Raw genomic sequence first — 21604 nt, forward strand, 5'->3', positions numbered from 1 at the left:
GTATATTCGAGTAAGAGTAATAAGTATGAAAGAATTGTAGGATTTGAGTAAAGTAAAAATCCTCAGAATCTGTACTTAAGTACAGTACTTAAGTAAATTTACTCCGATACTGTCCACCCCTGGTCGCTGGGACGTTTCACCTTTGTATGCTAATGAGGGTCATTAGAGTGAGACACCTCACCTGGGTCAATCCGCTGAGACAATCTTTTTGGGATTTTTGAAAGGACATGATTGTAAATGGGAGAAAGGTGATGTCACAGACCACCCCCTCTATTCAGAGATGGCTTCAACACACACCAGGTTCCTGTGTATTTTAAGCCGGACAACACCCTCCGACAAAGACTGGTCCACCCAAAAGACCCCCCACCACAGTCAGAAGAGGATTTTGGTGTATGCAGTGAAATGCAATGAGGAATGCTCAGACGTCTACATGGGGGAAACCAAACAACCACTACACAGGAACATGGCTCAACTCAGAAGAGCCAACACATCAGGACAGGACTCAGCAGTCTGCCCCCCCCCCCCCCCCCCCCAGGAAGAGGGACACTCATTTCAGGACACAGATGTTCAGATCTTGGACAGGGAAGACAGATGGTTTGAGAGAGGAGTGAAAGAGGCCATCCACGTCAAAGTGGAGAAGCCATCTCTGAACAGGGGGGGGGGGTCTGTGACATCACCTTTCTCCCATTAACAATCATGTCCTTTCAAAACTCCCAAAAAGATTGTCTCAGCAGACTGACCCAGGTGAGGTGTCTCATGCTAATGACCCTCATTAATATACTAAGGTGAAACTCACATTTCAACGTCACTGGAATATGAATAAGCGGGGGGGGACCAGACCAGCCGCCTTCAGAACTGTCTCTTGGATGAGAGACGGAATGTCTTCAAGAACCTGCTTAACGTCCAGTGGATTGACTTAAACAGCTTTGGAGAACCACGACCTGGATGACTGAGAACCTACACAGACATTTCATGGAAAGGACATTGAATAACCTGCCTGAAAGGTGCCATACAAATATATTTTGGTGCGTTTGAACCAGTCCAAACACACGACCATAAACTGAACTGTATAATCCATGTTACCTCTGTGTTATGTGTGTGTAGGTGTGTTGTAATTTTATGCTGTGTTGAATGTTTTGCTTGTGACTGACAATTTCCGTCTACGTAAAATGACATCGTTATTTTTATTAAACAATTAATTTTAACATTAATTTAAATACGTTTAGTTGTGAAGGTGAAAGGTTAGACTAAAAATTTATATAATTGATGTGATCAAAATTTTCTGTCATAATATTTTAAAATTTTTATTTCTTATTGTAAATCCAACTACTACTACTATAAAAATATAATAATAACAATAATAATAATAATCTAATCTACACAAGGAACTCCGTCCTGATCATGGAGAGAATAAATGACATTTTGACTTCAAGTCAGGATGAATGGGACGATCCAGGACTATTTCCCATGGGAGGATGTCTCAACCCTTAATTTTCTAATGCTTGGGTCTTGCTTAAAAGAATAACACATACAGACTGTGAATTCCAATTGACTGAAAAAGGACATCATTATATATTACATTGTTCCACTGTCATATTTTTTACACCAAACAGATGTTGTGAACTGAACAGATTAAGAGTAACAGTTCCAAGTGTCCTGTCCAAAATATATTCATCAGAATTAATGTCTGGGGAATGCAATAAAACATTTACAAAATTACCCATTATTTAGTTCTACTTGCTTATATCACTTTACTATTGTTTAGTATGTATAAGACATGTGACAGGTGCACCATGATGGCAGGAAGGTGGAGGAGCAGTGACTCTGGTGTTACTGAAGACACGGAGACCAGGGGGTCCATGAAGTAAACTTTTAATTTCCTGTGGTTATAACACTGCTGGTACGACCAAATAGCAGCACATTGTTTCTATAAAACAAAACAAGTAGTAACATATTAAATATACCGTTTTTGTGTTGGATGGAGGCAATCAGGTGAGGAGAGATGACGCCCCACAAAATGGACCCAACAGCATCTTTCTTCATGTGTTCAGAAATGATACCAGACTATTAAACGGTCCCTTATTTAAACCTGGCCTGGATGATCTGTTTTGTATATTTTCAGTGAAGGAAAAAGATACGAGCATCCGTTCAGTATGATATGGATTTATAAAACACCTGCAAGGATTCTTGGATCAAAACCTGACCTCCAGAGAAACAAAACAAAAAAACATGTGGCGCCCCTTCCTGCTCCTCTGTTGTATGAACTGGACTAACTCCTGGTCACCAGTGATAAAGAATAGCTCCATTGTGAGGCTGTGTTGGTTGTGCTGTCTAAATAGGTGACAACTTTATTGGCACTAACAAATGAAGAGACGACACAAGTCTCCATTTGAGCGAAATCTGCTCCAGCGGTCGGATGGAGAGATGCTGAGTCACGTGAAGCAACGTTTACATGTTTTCGATGATGACGACGGAATACAGAGAATCAACATTTTGTCAAGAACCAGAAGTGTTTCATAAACCAATTTAAAAATTGGTAATGTTAAGCAGTGTCCTCCCTTGTGACATCAAACTCCAGAGTACATGCATGTTGATAATATTTTGGTCACAAGTATAAGTGGACATGGGAAGTATTTCAACAGCGGAGAAGCGTCAAGCCCGTTCCACAAAGTTTTTTACATTTAGCATTGTAGGACAAACACAATGAAACGACTACACAAACTCATCATTCTGGGAATTTCAAGCATTATATTATAGAAGAGCTTTTGTAATCCTCCCCAGGAGAAAGGGGTCCCCTCATCATAACCTTCAGACACCTTCTAACTTCTTTTTGAGGCTTCACAAGACGAAAAGCAACAGAAATAGATGAATAAAAATATCAATGATTTATTCATAATGATGAAGGTGTATTGATGCTAAAGCATGAGAACCAACAGCCACACTGACTAAAAATAACATGCTTGCTACAACAAGTCCAGCCTCTTTAAAGTGAAAATGAAGTCAAACAACTGCTGATGTGTAAATGTGTGCTTGTGGAAGTGCTTCCCATGTCTGAGCAGGATTCCATTCTAACATGTAAACACTCAGGAGGCTCCTGATGAAGGGTAAAAACACCAGAAATGTATTGCAACAGGTTTAAAGACATTAAAGGGTGCTCGTCTTTGAGATGATTGGATCGTGACCAGTTTTTAGAGGAAAGCTGGTCCAAAGGGAGAACATGAATGAAACCAATAACCAAATACATTTATCAATGCAAAACAGTTATATAAAAACCTACAAAAATTAGTTTAAAACATCAAAAACAACAGACAACAACACACAACAATCCATACAAAGTGTTGAGTCCATAAACTTTAGTCTACATGCTACCAGTTACATGTTGAGACAGATTGTTCTCTATGCTGAACGCTCGTATGTCAGCTGCCCTTCATCAGTGAACGGTCGTCTGGAACAGGGAAGTCTTCCTCATTCAACACTTGTCTATGTTTAGCAATCGTTCCTTCAGCAGTGTGTTGACGGTCACATTTATTGGCTGTTGTGTAATGATCTCCCAGCAAAGACCGATCACATCTCTACGCTTACTGAGTTTAGTGAATTAAAGTCCTGTTGAGTGTTTAAAGCGAATCCTAAAATTAAAATCCAGTCTTGTTAACGGCTGTACGTGAGGAGATTTTAGATCCATACGCAGACAGATAGGGAAATAAAAGATGGTTTTAGACCTACTGATGAGTCAGTGAACACAGAACCAACGAGAGAAAACCGAAACAAAATCCAGGACGGGGACAGAACTGGTTCAGGAAAGCAAACGTGAAACGCTGGGAAGTCGTGCATGAGGACAACAAACAATGTAGCGTGGGCTGTGGGGTAAAAAGAGGGCAGGATGAGAGGGGGAAGAGGGAAACAGGTGAGGAGGAAGGGGCAGGTGGAAGTATACAGATTTGTCCTGAATGATGGAGTCAAAGGCAGACGGTGACACTTTTAGATCACAAACTACTGGAGTCAGATTTGACTTGTGGAAGAAGTTTTTATCTTAGTTTGGTTTAAAAAGATAACAGCATGAGGAGGACAGCATCATGAGGTAAGCCAACGTGATGCTTCTTAAAGGAGTAGTTCAACATTTTAGGAGATGAACGTGCTTCTCTTTCAGATTCACATAATAAGAATGAGCTCGGCATGCAGACGGGAAGCGGGGGGAACACCTACCTGGACTCATTAATAAAATTTAGTCCTAAAGACCCCAAACATTTCTCCATACCTAGACTTCCTACCTAAAAAAGGAACGTAACAAGAATTAGTGTCCTCTGGCAGTCAGCTGCACCACATTTGGAGAAACGATGCATTCAAGGAACTCAAACCGACGTTAGTCTAATGTGGACTTGTCTGTTTATACTATATTACACTGGTGCACTAACTCAGACCAGACACATCTATCACCACACCCTGGTGCTACGGCGCTGGTCAGATGTTTCACCTGCTCAAAGCCACACTGATAAGAGCCTGACACAGGGAAGAGTCAGGGGGATCCAAGATCCACGTTCACAGCCCAGAAAAGGCAAATCACATATTCACAAAAAGAGTTCTGATGAGGGGTATGAAGTTAGACAGATGGACAAGAAGCACAAAAGAGAGACAGAACCTAACAACACACTCTACTGCAGCATCCTCTCTTCAGCTTAAAGTTCTCCTTCAAACAAACACAGAGGAGGTTTATAAAACACGTTAAAAGAACAAGACACATCTCATGTCGATGGAAACCATGTGCTACAGGTAAACACGTACAAACTGTATACTACATCTTTTCTATACAACAACCGTTTCAGAGAAGCCGCTTCTGAAGCAGACGGCGTCTCTTCTCGTGACCACGCTGAGCTTCTGAAGGCGTCCATCGTCGTCTAACAACTTTTTTAATGTTTAAAACGTTAAAAGGCGAAAAACATGAAGCTCTGTCTTCAAAACACAGGTTTGTTTTCTTCAACTATCACAAGACGATACCTCGCATCATCTTCCTCTAGCTCTGGTACAGTCAGCCCTGGTGCATGATGGGAGTCAGTGATATGTCGTACGTAGATGGAGGTACGGACTCTTTTTAAGTGTTCCTGTGTCGTTTCCCGGCGTCGGGGTGGGGCTCCATGATGCCCGGACGCTTCAGGTTCCACTGGTCGATCTGTGTCTGCCTGTCCTGCTGCTCCACCTCTGATTCGCTGGACGTGCTGCCGGCGTTGCTGCTGCTGCTGCTGCTGCCGCTGCCGCCGGCTCCGCTGAAGGCAAAGCGATCCTTGTGTTTCCCCTCTTCTTCCTTACCCGTCTCCGTCTTCTCTCTCCTTTTCTCCTCCACCGCCCCAGAGTTGTCTTCTTCCGATTTGTCCCCCTCGTCCGTTTCCATCTCAATCGGGGCCTGCTCTGGTTCCGGTACGGCTCCTCCTCGGTCCATGTCCACCCAGATGGGTCCAGGCGGAGGCTCCAGAGACGTGTAGTGGAGCATCGGCTGCTGGAGCTGGGGGTCCACCTGTGGGGGGAGGCTCTGGTGCTCTGGATGAAGGTACTGTGTTTGGTGCTGGAGGTGATGCAGCGGCTGCAGAGGGTGCTGCAGGGGCTGGTGATGGAAGTGATGCTGGTGGTGGTGGTGGTGGAAGTGATTATGTTGGTACTGGTCCAAATTCTGCTTGTCGACATTATGGACAAACTGTTTGGGCTGGTTTTTGAGAAACTTCTCAAATTTCTTGGAGGCTTTTTTGTTTGTCACAAACCAGTCCTGTTGAGAGAGGAGACGAGGACGTACAGGTCAGGGGGATCTCTGGTTAGATGATGTCAGACACACAACACGGCTGAAGGTACTCGTCTTCACCTGTGAATGGACTGAGTTGATGTGGTATTTCACTCCACTTTCAGAGTTAAACTCCTTATTGCAGATCAGACATCTGTACTTTCCGGCCTCAAAGTCGCCCTGAGATGAGAGAACGAAGCAGAAGTCACAAGGTCATCAGGCTCTGCAGTGCGAAGGTCACAGAGGTCACACTGATGATCGATTCAAAGTCCATTAACGAATCACTTCTTTTCATCTTCCAAAGCTTACAGCGATGGCTACAATACTCCAAATTTAAAGACGTTACGTACAAACTTTAAAACAAAAGCAGAAAATGAAGCTGTTTTAGACACAACTGAAACATTCTACGAAGAGCTTAAGTTTGACGTAACAAACTCATCCATTAACAATGAATGTTTATGGAGGTGGGAGGAAGCCAGAGAGAACTCACACAGACACGGGGAGAACATACAAACTCCACACACGACGGGACTCGAACCCGGAACCTTGTTGCTGTGCGATGACAGCGCTGCCCACTGCGCCATGGCTTTATTTTACGTACTGTATGTATCTATTGCTCTGCCACAGATTGTAAAAATGTCCTTGCAGGTCTCCCTTCAGAGACTAAAGACCTACCCTGGTGCAGAGTCCCAGATGAGCTTTCAGTCCAGACACACTGGTGTAGGTGCTGCCACAACCCTGGGGGGGACAGGCAACCACAGAAACAACTCTGACTAAAGAGATTTAATCAGATTTCACAACTTAAAAAGGAATGGGGAATTTAATGTTCAAATAAATATGAAATATCGATTAGAAATATGACCCAAATCAAATCAAAATGACTTCTCCTGAAATAAAAGAAGTAAAACCGACACGACACACATGAGGCATGAAGTTTTGCTCACCTGGTTGGGACACTGGACTCTCCTCTGTAGCTTCACTTCGTTCTTCCACTTCCTCAGCACCTCCTGGCTGAAGGCGGGCAGGCCTGGCCGGGCGTATTTCAGCTTGGAAGAACAAAGTGAAAGAGAAGCGTCAACGTGTGAATAAATATAATATAATACAAAAACCTCTAACAATACACTTCAGGCTGAAGGAATGTTCTCTTACCTTCTTGTCATCTGGCACCAGGTCTGACTGAAACTTCCTCTTGGGCCAGTCTTTGGGCAGCTCGTTGTTGGCGATCTCAGCCAGGTGGAAGTTAGCCACCTGAGCCGAGGCTCGCTGAACTCTGCCGCTAGCCGTCCTCTCTGGGTTGGCCTCCCTCTGGGCCTTCAGCACCAAGTCTTCCTCACTCTTCTGGGGCGTCTGAACAGCAGGAGCAGGGTTAGCATCTCAGTAAAGCTAATTTTTGTCTGATGTCTTAAAATGTAGAGTAAGCTGACTATCAGTGGAGTGAATTTGCTGAGTAAACGGTTTTCCGGACCGACTCACGGGAGCATGCTCTGATTTCAGGTGGTACTCCAAACCAGCCTTGGACTTGTAGGTTTTCCCACAGTGAGAGCAGTTCAGCAGCATCTTCTCCAACTCCGACTCCTCCTTCCCACACTTCTTCATGTGGTACACGTATCCCATGATGCTGGTGAAAGCAGCGTTACACCCCTGAGAAGATCAACACAGACTTATATTATCTTTTCTCGTCAAAATGTAATAAATCTATTTCTCAAATAATCTGATTTGTTAGTTAATAACCTCTTTAGAGCATTTTAATTTGCCCAGCCTCTTGAGGATTTTACGTAGTTTGTCTTTGATGACGCGATCATCCAGGTCCTTGGTGTCGTCTGAAGACGGCTGAAGCAGAAGAAACACAATGAGCTGGCCGACAAACGCCGCTCTGGATGTGCTCTGACTGTTTGGTTTCACCCTGCTGCCTACGTGATGTGAGGAAGACTAACGCAGTCACACACCTGACTGGAACACACCTGCACACACGGCTCTAGACAGACGTAACAGGAGTCGGGGCTGAAGCGTCTTACCAGATGGCTGTGGTCTGCCATGATGTGATACTTCATGCCCGTGGAAGACTTCAGCTGTTTCCCACAGTGTGGACAGGTGAACGGTTGCTGCACACAACAGACCACCGATGGAACAGGACAAACACAACGCAGTGTGCACGATTTAAATGCAAACGTTGTGTGTAAAACATGGAATCCTGGTAGAGCATTGGGTGCATTATTCATTCACATGTAGACAACATGACCAGTGGATGCGTCTCTGGTCCTTCATACGCAGTAGAACCTCCAGATAATAGTTTCATCTGCTCCGTGACTGAGATCGAAAGTCAAGCTAATTTTCCACATTTAAAATAAGTAATTCTAATCAGTTCCAGCATTAAGCCCCCTACCTACCTACCTACCTACCTACCTACCTACCTACCTACCTACCTTCCTACCTACCTACCTACCTACCTTCCTACCTACCTACCTTCCTACCTATCTATCATAAAAAAACTCCACATTTTCGAATCTTCAGGTTCTACTTTACTCCTGTTCTACTTTACTCTGGTTCTACTGTACTCTGGTTCTACTGTACTCTGGTTCTACTGTACTCTGGTTCTACTGTACTCTGGTTCTACTGTATTCCGGTTCTACTGTAATCCGGTTCTACTGTATTCTGATTCTACTTTACTCCGGTTCTACTGTACTCCGGTTCTACTGTAGTCCGGTTCTACTTTACTCTGGTTCTACTTTACTCTGGTTCTACTATACTCTGGTTCTACTTTACTCTGGTTCTACTGTACTCCGGTTCTACTGTATTCCGGTTCTACTGTACTCCGGTTCTACTGTATTCTGATTCTACTTTACTCCGGTTCTACTGTACTCCGGTTCTACTGTAGTCCGGTTCTACTTTACTCTGGTTCTACTTTACTCTGGTTCTACTATACTCTGGTTCTACTATACTCTGGTTCTACTTTACTCTGGTTCTACTGTACTCCGGTTCTACTGTATTCCGGTTCTACTGTACTCCGGTTCTGCTGTATTCTGGTTCTGCTGTATTCTGGTTCTACTTTACTCCGGTTCTACTGTACTCCGGTTCTACTGTACTCTGGTTCTACTTTAGTCTGGTTCTACTTTAGTCTGGTTCTACTGTACTCCAGTTCTACTGTACTCCGGTTCTACTGTACTCCGGTTTTACTTTACTCCGGTTCTACTGTACTCCGGTTCTACTGTATTCCGGTTCTACTGTACTCCGGTTCTGCTGTATTCTGGTTCTACTTTACTCCGGTTCTACTGTACTCCGGTTCTACTGTACTCCGGTTCTACTTTACTCTGCTTCTACTTTACTCTGCTTCTACTTTACTCTGGTTCTACTTTACTCTGGTTCTACTGTACTCTGGTTCTACTTTAGTCTGGTTCTACTATACTCTGGTTCTACTGTACTCTGGTTCTACTTTACTCTGGTTCTACTGTACTCCGGTTCTACTGTATTCCGGTTCTACTGTACTCCGGTTCTGCTGTATTCTGGTTCTACTTTACTCCGGTTCTACTTTACTCTGGTTCTACTTTACTCTGGTTCTACTTTACTCTGGTTCTACTGTAGTCCGGTTCTACTGTACTCCGGTTCTACTGTACTCCGGTTCTACTGTATTTTGGTTCTACTTCACTCCGGTTCTACTGTAGTCCGGTTCTACTGTACTCTGGTTCTACTGTAGTCCGGTTCTACTTTACTCTGGTTCTACTTTAGTCCGGTTCTACTTTACTCCGGTTCTACTTTAGTCTGGTTCTACTTTAGTCTGGTTCAACTTTAGTCTGGTTCAACTTTAGTCTGGTTCTACTTTACTCTGGTTCTACTTTACTCTGGTTCTACTTTACTCTGGTTCTACTTTACCCTGGTTCTACTTTACCCTGGTTCTACTTTACTCTGGTTCTACACGGTCAGAAGGAGGCCCAGACCCTTTTAACTTCTTCAAAGCCTTGAACTAGACTTGGGTCCCTCACCAGTCGACAGTTCTCCATGTGCTTCTTCAGTCCCTCCACCGTCTTCCTGCTCACACTTTTACATTTTGGACAGGTGACTCTGCCTTTGGCAACAATCTGGAGCTGCCAACGCTCTTCTTGACTTCCTGGTCGATGACAGTAAAAAAAACCTGTTATTTGATTTGTTCTTTTTCAGAGGAAACAGTGAACCCATCTGGATTCCCACCATGACATTACTGTAGATTGTTTACTGATCTACTGAGCTTCATTTGATTGCATATTCACGTTCTTCAACTTTAAATTTACCAGGTCCAGAAAATTAAAAAAAAACAAAAAACCAGCTTTTTTCCCATCCGTACTCTGGGAAGAATGATTTTCGTGGTGGTGGTGAAGGCAACAGTGAGCTGGTTCTCAAATTAATAAGCAGATGTGTTCGGTCATCTTGTCTCACCTGGGGGGTAGGAAGGAGGTTCCTTCTTGGTGGATAAAACGAAAGGTTTCTGATCCTCGTTCTGTTGGACCGTCAAAGCTTCACCAACACTGGGTCCATCTGAACCTGAGATATTTGTCACCAAATCAATCAAATGACCACAAATTCTCATGTTCTCATTGTGCTCCACACGGAAAGTCAGGGATAAATTATAACTCTCTCATTGATAAATCTGCACTGGAGGGTTATAATTAAATTGCGCCACATATTAAATAGATAACACAGATACAACTACATTTTGTGATGCATAATCTATTGCAACTAAACTTGCTGTTGTTGCAGGAAGGAGCGGAGAGACAGGAGACGAGGAGGGGAACTCACCTGAGTCTCTGCCCTCTGGTGGCCGTGGGAAGTTACTACCATTTGGGTTTTGCTCCATCTCTGCCCTCTGGACTTTCTTCATGTTCAAGTCTTTAAGAAGCACATGCAGAACAGTCACTCACATTCCACAAAACCAAAACACACTTTCATAAATTTTATAACATTTGTGAAAAAGCGTACAGCGGTACCTCTACTCACGAAACTTCTCAGCATGAAAATATTACCTCTAGTTACGAAAGAAATTTCGAGTTAAGAAAGGTAAAAATACAGTATGGACTGATACTCGCAGCTCCCACAGGTTCCTGAATGCAACATTCTTATAGCTGCTCTGCCATTGGCTATTACCTAGCATCCTGGCATCCCATTGGCTCAGAGGGACCTCTGTGTGGAGCTAGATAGGTGTCTATGCAGCGTCCTCGTCCTTCGGCCCTCGACCCGTGAGGTGTTCTGATAGTTTTAAGTAAATATATTAACTTTTAGAGTATTCACTATGGACCCCAAGAAAGTGACGGAGAAAAGAGGAAAAGAAAAGATGAAGAAAAGAGTTTTTTTGTCCGTACAAACAAATCAAGAGATGATAGAAAAGCCTGAAAAAGGGATGCGTTTGGTTGATCTCACCAAAGAATATGGCCGTAATGCATCTACAATCACCACGTTATTAAAACAAAAGGAAGTTTAAGGAGTTTAAGGCGTCACGTGGGTGGATGGAGAAGTTCAGAAGGAGGACTGGAATTCACTCTGTTGTTCATGGTGGGGCAAGAGGGCATGAACCAAAGAGGGCAAAAAACAATGAGGACAGCAGTTAAAAGGTAAATGACCATCATTTTTATTCTTTATTCTTTGTTTTTTACGTTATGCACAACTCTCATTTATTGTGTAATAATCTAATCGTAACATGTATTTGTTACATGTTTTGATGCATTTTTATGCTTTATAAAACATTTATGTCTGAATTTTGGGGGGCTTGAAACGAATTAGGGCATTTGCTTGGAAAAGGCGTCTCTACTTACGTAATTTCTTCCAGAACCGATTAATTTGGTAAGTAGAGGTACCGCTGTATTTGGATCTGATGTGAACTCTATATTCAACATCATAACGACTAACGTTTTGACCCACCAGGTCTCCAGACATTCTCTCTCTCTCTGTTGTTGCTCCAGTCTTGGTCTTGGCTCCGACCGGTTCGCCACACCTGCTCTGGCCCCGAGGAGGCCCGGCCTCCTCCTGGATCCCCACTGCTGCTCCACACCTGAGTTTGTCCTCGTTCTCTGCCGGGTGCCCAGCTTGGTTCAGGACCTCGTGCTTGGCCGGTCATCCAAGCCTGGTCCGGTCCAGCATGAGCCCTGTCCCTTCCTGGAATCCAAGTCTGATCTGGAGTGGAGTGTCCTGCCCGGTCTCTGCTGGAGTTCCAGGTGTGCTCCTGTGGTCTGTCTCTACCTGGGGCCCAGGTGTCGCGGCCTCTGTCCCTGCTGGAGCTCCAGCTCTGCTCTGGAGGCTGAGGTTGCTCCCTGCTGGCCTCCAGACTTTGGGGCCACACATCCTTTGCCACCAGTCTTGGAGGTAGCCTCGCAGTGGGTGGAGCCACTGACCCTGGTTCTGCTCCATTGGCCAGGCCACCTGATGACATCACCGAACAGCTGGTGGTTGGGTAATCGACTGTTCCTATGGAAACACTCTGGAGTTCCTCGTATCTGATGACAGACATCACATTTAATTTTTGTGGGAATCATTTTTTAATAATGTGGCTGTTAACTTACATTATCATCAGTTATTAAACTTCTTTTTAATGATGAATTTTGGTTACAAAAAATAATGAAAACAGAATCATCTGACTATTTTATTATCCTACATTCTGTTTGCAAAGATGTTCTTGTTTGTTCTTATTTTACAAAGTCAAAATACCCCTCATTCTGTCTCAAAGTCATTCTTTTAGGTTCTGCTCACCACAAACGGTACGCCATTGTTTGTATTCTGATCAGGCTCTATCAGTCCCAATAAAAATACAATGACACAAAGGTGATTTAATAAACAAGTATTTATAATTCATTCATTTTCTTTAGCTGAATTATCTTTAGGTTTGTATTTATATATAAATACATTGTAAGTTCAGGATCATCAGGTTTATTATCGAATATACAACAGCCATCCATCTATCTTCTTGTACACTAGACGACTGTAATCGTCTCGTCTACAGCAGCTTATCTGCCCTGTGGGTCACAAGTTATCTCCTTGCTGGCTGTGAGAAAGAGGCGGGGTACACCCCAGATGAAACGCCAGAGCAGGGAAGAGCAGTCATTTATGGTAAAATGTAGAAAATAAAAATCTACATTGATAAAAAGAGGCTCTGCATTAAACTAAATCTAAATAACACTTCAAGGGGCTGTGACTCGGACCAGCACCTTCACACTGACATGATGATTGCAGACAACACAATCAACAACTCTACAGCTAATACTCTCCATAGCGAATGTATCTAATGAGAGTTTAATGACCCTTCTGAGGAGGTTATCTGGAAAACACAAAAACTGCAGGACAGATTTTCATAAATGCAGGTTTACGTTTTACATTTTTAACTGGCACAGATTTAAAGAGAGAATTTGAGAATCACTTTAACATTGTGAGATTTGGCAGTTTTCACACCTTTGCTATTACAAATGAACTAGATTGAGATTTATCCTGGAGGTGTGCACTCTATTAAGGGTCCTTTTAGCGCTCTCTTCAATTTACATAATATTTTACATGTCAGATTTCAGGTATGAAGTTGAACACAACTCATCTTTGCAGCAGAGTAAAAACTGTCCTTTAAATAATCACCTTATAAAAGAGACTTGGTGTTGTTTTCCATAGGTTACCTGAGGTTCACTGCTATGTTTAACTTGTTAAAGTATCCACTACAGTGTTAATGTGAAATGGTATGACACTGAGCAGGAAGTTACCCACTTCCCAGACACCCTGTCTCTATCGCCATCAAAGCCCAGTGAAGCAGGCGGGTGTGTTTTATCTGCTGGCATTACATTTTCTGAGCTGGTAGTTTATTTGTTGTATGTCCGTTAACACCAGTGTGTTGGTTACCGTTAACGACACACACATCCTACAGGCCAGGATCAAACGTTGAGTAACAAGTACGTACAACTCGTAAGCTGCGTTTGCTTTGACATGCTAACGAAAAACAGTTGTGATCATCCAAACCAGTTCTAGATACAGAGAGTGCTAATGGAGTTGAGGAAGCCTCATCGTCACACAAACGTGACATATACCTGACATACAGTATACCTGATGTATGCCTGACATACTGTATACCTGACATATACCTGACATACAGTATACCTGACATATACCAGACATACTGTATACCTGATGTATGCCTGACATACTGTATACCTTACATATACCTGACATACAGTATACCTGATGTATGTCTGACATACTGTATACCTTACATATACCTGACATACAGTATACCTGATGTATACCTGACATATAGTATACCTGACATATAGTATACCTGACGCATACCTGACATACTGCATACCTGACATATACCTGACATACTGTATACTTGACATATACCTGACATACAGTATACCTGATGTATGCCTGACATACTGTATACCTGACATACAGTATACCTGATATATACCTGACATATAGTATACCTGACGCATACCTGACATACTGTTTACCTGACATATACCTGACAGACTGTATACTTGACATATACTCAACTTATACCTGACATATGATATACCTGACATATACCTGACATACTGTATACCTGATGTATACCTGATGTATACCTGACGTATACCTGACATACTGTATACCTGATGTATACCTGATGTATACCTGACATATACCTAATGTATACCTGACATATACCTGACGTATACCTGACAAGATGAGAAATGTAACATGTACATGTGCTTCTATGTTTCTAAACGGTTTGTTCATATAAAAACTTCTCTGTATTTTCCTGGTCATGCAGTAAATCAACAGGTGTGTCTCACCTTTTTTTCCCGTAAGTTCTTTTCATCTTTAGAACATCTTGAGCTTGATACTCTTCATCCTAAACATTCCAATACAAAAAACGTAAACTACTGGTGTGCATCAGGTCTACATATTCCGTCCATTAGAAAACTGAAATAGACAACCAGACGGTTGTCAGACGGTGGGAATCAACAATATTTAACATCATCTGGCCGGTGTGTTAAATTTAATATGATCCCTCGTGTTAAACTGGTTTCTTACCTTGGGATATCCAACTGAATTTAAGTCACAAGTTCGTTCTGGCATTCGCTGAACAACTGTTGGAGAGGCAAAAGTCAAATCACCTGAATTTCCCTCCTAAAATGACCAACGTGTCCGCCCCGCCCTGCTTATCATGATTTGGAGGATTTGCCTTTCTTTACCTGGACACGGCATTCCACTTTTCAGCTGTGACTGGACAGACTTTCTCTTTCTTGGCACATACAATGGTGACATATCCCCTCTGCTGGGTGCACGGTCCATTCTAGGAGTCCACCCACCTTACTGCAGAAATCCCCACTGAACACACAGAAGAGGAACCATTAAGTCGGTACGGTGTGAAAACTCAGGGTTAACATTGGCCCTCCTGATTTAACTGAATGATCCAAACCCTAGTGCACGTTAGGTTTGACCAGATATACCATTCATCAGCTACTTAACAACCGCATCACACAAGAACAGTGTAAACACAACATGTGACGTTTATGTTTACTGGAGTCTCAACAGTTAGGCTTAGTTTAGCTGTAGAACACCAGTGGTTATCCCGTTAACACCTCATTAATCAATGTTGTGTCTCCAATACCTCAGAACCATGTCCCAAAAATATGACAGTGGTGAGGACTGCCATGATGAATGGATTAGAGACAGTGGTGCTGAAAAGAAGACAGGAAGTGGAGCTGGAGGTGGAGGAAAAGAAGATGTTGAGACTGATGGTTTGGACCCGTCCAGAGGAGAGATGGTGAGGATGTTGGTGAAAGGGTGATGAAGATGGAGCTACCAGGAAAGAGGACAAGAGGAAGACCAAAGAGAAGGTGGATGGATGTAGTGAGGAGGTTAGAGAGGATGAAGAAGATAGACTGACATGGAGAAGGATGAAATGCGATGGAGACACCTAACGGGACCTAACAGGAGGAGAAGAACTGTATTCATGGTTCTTACGTTTGAACGTTCAGTGTTGCAAAGTGAACAAGTTTAAAAACAGACTGTTAGATGTAGAAGAACAACGGTTAGAAGTTTCTGTCATGTAATAAGAACTAAACATTGACTGCAATGGAGTCGGTGACATTAATTTGAATTGGGCATTTAGCATTATGTTGATCATCTACAATATAACATGTTGACATGTCTTCTACCAACATGTCCTCTACCAACATGTCCTCTACCAACACGTCTTCTACCAACATGTCCTCTACTAACATGTCCTCTACTAACATGTCCTCTACTAACATGTCCTCTACCAACATGTCCTCTACCAACATGTCCTCTACTAACATGTCCTCTACCAACACGTTCTACCAACATGTCCTCTACCAACACGTTCTACCAACATGTCTTCTACCAACATGTCCTCTACCAACACGTTCTACCAACATGTCTTCTACCAACATGTCTTCTACCAACATGTCTTCTACCAACATGTCTTCTACCAACATGTCCTCTACCAACATGTCTTCTACCAACATGTCTTCTACCAACATGTCCTCTACCAACACGTTCTACCAACATGTCTTCTACCAACATGTCTTCTACCAACATGTCTTCTACCAACATGTCCTCTACCAACATGTCTTACCAACATGTCTTCTACCAACATGTCTTCTTGACATGCTACATCTCACTCCGTCCTGACAGCGTTGAACAACGTGATCCAGCCTCTGCACCTGTTCCCTGATCTGTGTGAAACCGATCGACTCAACACCCATCCTACAAAAACACAATTTTTGCGGAACAACAAACAAACAAGCAAACAAATAAAGAAACAAACTAGAGTAGAAACTCTTCCCCTCTTGTCAGAGGAGACACTTAGTGAGAGAATGTCGTTCAACTGTTGTGTGGTGTGATCTACGGGTGAATGAGGTCAGGAGTCACGGAGCCGTGGGTTTACTTCCACGCTAGTTGTGGAGATTCTTGCATAAACCGAATTAAATGAAGCCGTGTCTCCTGACAGACCGCCCCGTCATGTCTGCAGTGTCCCGGGTCCCATCATGGACATCTGGACCGTCTCCCTCCCGTGTGACGTTCACGGCCACTGCCTGCTGGTCGAACACCAGAGCACCCAAACTGAACACAGCCGTCAAACAACGACGGAGAATGTCCCACAATCAGCTGAACCGGTGTGTCTCCGTGCAGGAATAGACCCGTCGGTCCCCGGCCGGATGGAGCTTCGAACCACCGACTTCACGGAATGCGTGGATTTAAAAAAAAGGCTTTTGACGACGACTGCAGGAAAACATGTGAAAACTGACGTCAGAGCGGAACTTGTGTTGAGCTAACGAAGCTAGCGGGTCTCCCGCTACCTGAGCCTGCGTCCTGACCGGGGGGAGATGGGAGACAGCCCTCCTACCACCTACAGCTCCCTCCTACCGAGGACGGCTGGCCTCCATGTCCGGTGGCCCGGCCTCCCCCGTCGCCTCTCCCCCTGCGGTGATACCCACCAGCAAGGCTGCTCCCCGGAAGGCCTGGCTGGGGCGGACAGACTTCGGGGCAGCAGCTACCCGCCGGCTGCCTCTGGGCGTGAGGCCGAACGCAGCTCCGGCATAACGGAACGCGCTGCTGTCTGCGCGTCGGCCGCGGAACGCCCTCCTACCGGAGACGGCACCGGAGACCCGCCGCTGCTGCCGCCTTCACGGCCGCTCGGAAATACTGCAGTCCGCTGCAGGGCACAGGGCACGGTTCCCTGAACGTTACTGCATTAATCAGACAGACATAGTCACAGGTCTGTGTTACACCCACGTCTTTAAGAGATTATTATTAAGTCCAGCGGTGATGAATTATAACTGTCAGAGTTTGTGTGTCCGTCCGTCCGTCCACCAAATATCTTCACAACATATAGAAATATGAAAGAAAAAGCACACTACCAGGGCAGCAAAGGGTGAAAATGAGATGATGACCTTGACCTTGACAAAACTAGGTCAAGGTCAAATTTCAACTTTTGTACATTGTTTTGCACATATCTCATTAACCGGATAAGATAGAGAGACGAAACAAAAGGCGTTATATTCAGGGAGGCAAGGGGATGAAAATTAGATCACAACGTTGACCTTGAAAAACTAGGTCAAGGTCAAATTTCACTTTTATACCTTTTTAGGTACACATCTCTGAAACCTGATGAGATATAGTCACAAAACAAAAAGCAACATTTTCAGGAAGCCAGAGGCACAAAAGTGTGGTGACGTCGCAGGATGTTGCAGTCTTTAACTGCCTTGTTGGATTTTGAAATGTCTTTTTCTGCATGAATGACTGTTGAAGGTTGGAATTGATACTGAAGTAGATCCAGGTAGGGATGAGGCTTCTGGATCACTACTTTCTTATTTTTTGCCAGTACAATGACGTTAGGCTGATATTAGGCTGTCCAAATGGTAAGTGCATTTTAAAACTGGTTTCCTTTCAATCTCTATCTAACGCCTACCAATCAGACCAGAGGGCCTCCTTTGAGGATTGGGCCTAGTTGTGGTTTCTGCCCTTTATAAGCAGATTTCCTGAACCACAGTCTGTCCCGTAGTGACTGTAATAAATGCAGTTACAGATCCATGAGTAGCTAAGCAGACGTGTAGCAACACCCTGATGATTGAGGGCTCATTCAATGCTGCCAGCAGCTTCAATTTGACTTTGTGTCTGTGGTATAAACCCACTAAATGACACACCTTTTACAGGAGTGAAAATAGGCAGCGTACTTGCCAGACATATATCTGGCTAGCTCAAAAAACAGTTCCTCTTTTTTAAAAATAGTGATCTCCAGGTAATAGAAACAACTGCTGTTCCTCACATTTAGGGACTATTTTTTGTGACCAAAAAAAGTGTCAGTCTTATTATATTCAAGAGAAAGTAGAGGTCTCACCAGCATAAATAAATCCTCATAGCACAAATACCTCTTTGGGAAAGAGCAACAAAAGTTTGACTGTACTTTGAGGTGAACCAAAGGATTAATATTTAGAGTATTATCCTTTTCGTTCAGAGAGATCTTCAGTGCCAGGTTGCACCGTATGTGTAGTTGAGCTGCTTGAGGTCACAGCTAAGACGTGTTCGCTACATGTTCACCCGTGAACCTGTGAAAAGCTCTGAGGAGTTTTTGTGACATCTTTAGATGTTGTGAATACAATGTTGAGTAGGACAGATTTAAATATTGACTGAAATGCCTGGTTTGTATTTTGGGAGAGGAATTGCAGACAGCTAATATTCCAATTATAACTCTTCTGTAAATTCTGTTCCTTCTAGAAATAAATGTGGAAGAAACACTTAAGAGAGCGTGACAGCAATGTGCCAGTACCAAATAAAAGATCAGCAGTAGCACATCCTCCTGTTATATATAAAATACATAATTCATAGTTGGACTAAACTTTGTGCATTCGTATGCTTCATATAAATCCGTTGTCCAACCTTGTGAAACTCCTCCTGTCCCTGTGACAACAGAGTCCAGTAGGATTACATGAAACCATTCATCATGAACAAAAACCAACAAACAGGCCCACTTTCATTTATGGGGAAAAAAAATAATGGGACAGCTATAGAAAGGAAAAATGTAGAGTTTTTCCCTCAAGCTCTTCCATTAATTTGCCATTAAACAGGAAGTTTTTATCTATAGCAGCTCAACGTTTGTCTTTCAATCTGTCATCCTCCACATTGCATCATGGCCCCATCCTGAAAACTCAACGCAGTGAAAGCAGCTCCACCTGCTGCCATCAGAAAATGTTATATTTTGGACTTCCATGTCCCGACATCTCTTTGTTCGGACATCACATGGTTTTAGTCTTTATTGAGTGCTGCTGAAAACATGGGGGTTTGTGGTTTTTGTAAATTTTTAATAAACAATGTGCATTAAAACTACTTGTTTAGAATTTTAGTTTAATACATTTATTTCATGAAATAAATGAAACTTCTAGAGCCCTGAGGAGAAAGACGAGAGCGACAGATGAGAAATATGATGGATGAAGAAAACAAGGTAGGTCTTTAAAAGAATGTAGGAACCTGATTTAATAGGTTTACAGGAGACGACACCTGTTGGACAGGTATGCCAGCGTAGACAGCAGACACTGGACCGGTGCAGGTGAAGTTAATCAGCTTCACCCTAAGGGGCTGGTCATACATACTGACTGCCATTACTTTGATTGGTTTTATGTCTGCATGAACAACACCAGAGGCACCATCCACACTCCAGGTAGGGTGGTGTCCATTCCATCTTGTGTCCTACTTGGTCAGGTAATTCCACATCACTGCACTCCTCCATCATCGCTCTTATTAGATTAACAATGATTCTCTCTGGGGGCTGTTTTCCTCAAATCTGACACAACACCAGCAGGAGTCCACTGCTATATTTAGAACTACATATTGATCTATAATTATTGGTTTGAACATGAAGGGGATTGTCTATCATGTTTGATCTGGATCTATTTCTTTATGCCACATGAACCGTTTGGTCTGATCTCTGAAGGGTTTACTCGGCACCATCTCAGCCTCCTTAGCCCGACTCCTCCTTCAGATGATGGGGGGGCCCTCCCCGGAGGCCCGCTCCTCCCTCTCCGGTCATCACTTCCCTTTAACGGCAGAAACATGATCGAACATGTGATTGATCCGGAAACTGAAGGAAGGAACCAGAGGTGGGGGGAGGGGGAGGACGCCTCGGTCTGGGGAGGGGCCGCGGTGTCGGTCCCGTCGACGGTGCTGCTAACGGCGGTGACGTCACGGCTGTGGTCAAGTTTGTTGTGGAGCTCCTCCCCGATCAGCCCGGTCAACAACCCGGGGGGGTGGAGTCGTTCCTGGGGAGCTGCTGCTTTCTGATCGCATGTTCTGACATCAAACCCGAGCAGGACGGAACCTACCCGCCCCCCCGCCCTGAAGACTTCCGCTGGGGTTTGAAGTCATTCTTGTGTGTCCGGACCCCAGGATGGCCGCGGCGGGGGCTCCAGACGGGGACCACCAGGCTGTGTCGTGAGTAGACATGAGGGTCGTTTTGACATGAACTATGAACGTGTTTGGGGGGTTTGGTCCAGTCTGGTCCACCTCGACCCTGTGGGTGTTTCCTCCATCCGCCTCAATGACTTGTTGTTTCTGTCTTTTGTCCCCAGGGGGGCCCACCAGAAACCCAGTAAGACTTCTACAATCCCTTCTTTCATTAATTGTCCACATTGCTTTGCAAATACAACAAATCTATTCCAGGTGTAAAGAGAACAAACTAAACCCAGCGGTTCAAACAGATTACACATCTAACCGTTGATGGACTGTGTTGTAGCAGGATTACTAACTGGGTGTTGGTCTTCTGCTACTAATAATAAGTCAAACCAAATATATTCCTCCCACCGCTGCAGCTTCACATTAAAAGCACTGAACGGGCGGATGTTCTTTTTATGATGGGGAGTTCACAGGAAATGTAATGCATTGGAGTGATAAACCACTTTAATCTATCTTTACAGTCTTATAACCCTCCCTTACTTGTGATCAGTAACGTCAAACAAGAAAAGAAGAGGTCTGAGAGTCAGAAATGTTTCAGACGGAAACTCACACTGTGAGCAACATGAAGTCTCAGTTGTTTCAAGAATGATATGAAAGACCAACCTTGAGGAAGGAAAGCAGACACTTTCAAACATGATATCCAAGCACATCCTTTGGCAATTCTGTCAGATTTGTAGGAAGAGATTTATGATTCATAGGTGACACCTTCGCTGTTTCAGCTGACCTGGGCTGCTTCATGTGAATGTGGAATGAATAGAAAACTCTCTGATATTCACACATTCTTCTCTATCTGTAGAGTCATGGAAGAAGTTCTTTGTCCACCTGGCAGGACAAACCAACGGAGTTCACCTGCAGTTTGTTAAACTGCTTAGAAGCATGCGCCAT

General features: G+C 43.7%; 1 protein-coding gene across 5 annotated transcripts; it reads right to left on the reverse strand.

Annotated features, from left to right (window-relative positions):
* Positions 1–2862: 2862 nt before the first annotated feature.
* znf512 (zinc finger protein 512) lies at positions 2863–17772 on the reverse strand. Of its 5 annotated transcripts, none has more exons than XM_068341861.1 (16): positions 17138–17772; positions 14938–15073; positions 14777–14832; positions 14536–14594; positions 11648–12219; positions 10532–10621; positions 10172–10276; positions 9742–9866; positions 7780–7866; positions 7496–7594; positions 7238–7405; positions 6914–7111; positions 6709–6810; positions 6440–6502; positions 5846–5944; positions 2863–5752 (listed from the first exon to the last, which is right to left on the reverse strand). In XM_068341861.1, the coding sequence occupies exons 2-16, from the start codon at positions 15035–15037 to the stop codon at positions 5087–5089; spliced, it is 2589 nt and encodes an 862-aa protein (XP_068197962.1). In that variant the 5' UTR covers positions 15038–15073; positions 17138–17772; the 3' UTR covers positions 2863–5086. The 5 variants fall into 5 exon arrangements, with proteins under 5 accessions (XP_068197962.1, XP_068197959.1, XP_068197961.1 ...); XM_068341858.1 differs by having other exon boundaries at positions 17209–17771; XM_068341860.1 differs by having other exon boundaries at positions 17071–17205.
* Positions 17773–21604: the final 3832 nt, after the last annotated feature.

The sequence above is a fragment of the Antennarius striatus genome, chromosome 19 (genome assembly GCF_040054535.1).
Source record: "Antennarius striatus isolate MH-2024 chromosome 19, ASM4005453v1, whole genome shotgun sequence".
NCBI classification, from domain to species: domain Eukaryota; kingdom Metazoa; phylum Chordata; class Actinopteri; order Lophiiformes; family Antennariidae; genus Antennarius; species Antennarius striatus.

Bases quoted from the DNA above. Each gene is read 5' to 3' on its own strand.
- znf512 (XM_068341861.1), bottom strand. From the start codon at position 15,037: ATGGACCGTGCACCCAGCAGAGGGGATATGTCACCATTGTATGTGCCA. The intron at 14,833-14,937 runs GTAAAGAAAGGC...CCTCTCCAACAG, and splicing joins AAGTGGAATGCCGTGTCCAG to TTGTTCAGCGAATGCCAGAA. The intron at 10,277-10,531 runs GTGAGTTCCCCT...CAAATATCTCAG, and splicing joins ACCAGAGGGCAGAGACTCAG to GTTCAGATGGACCCAGTGTT.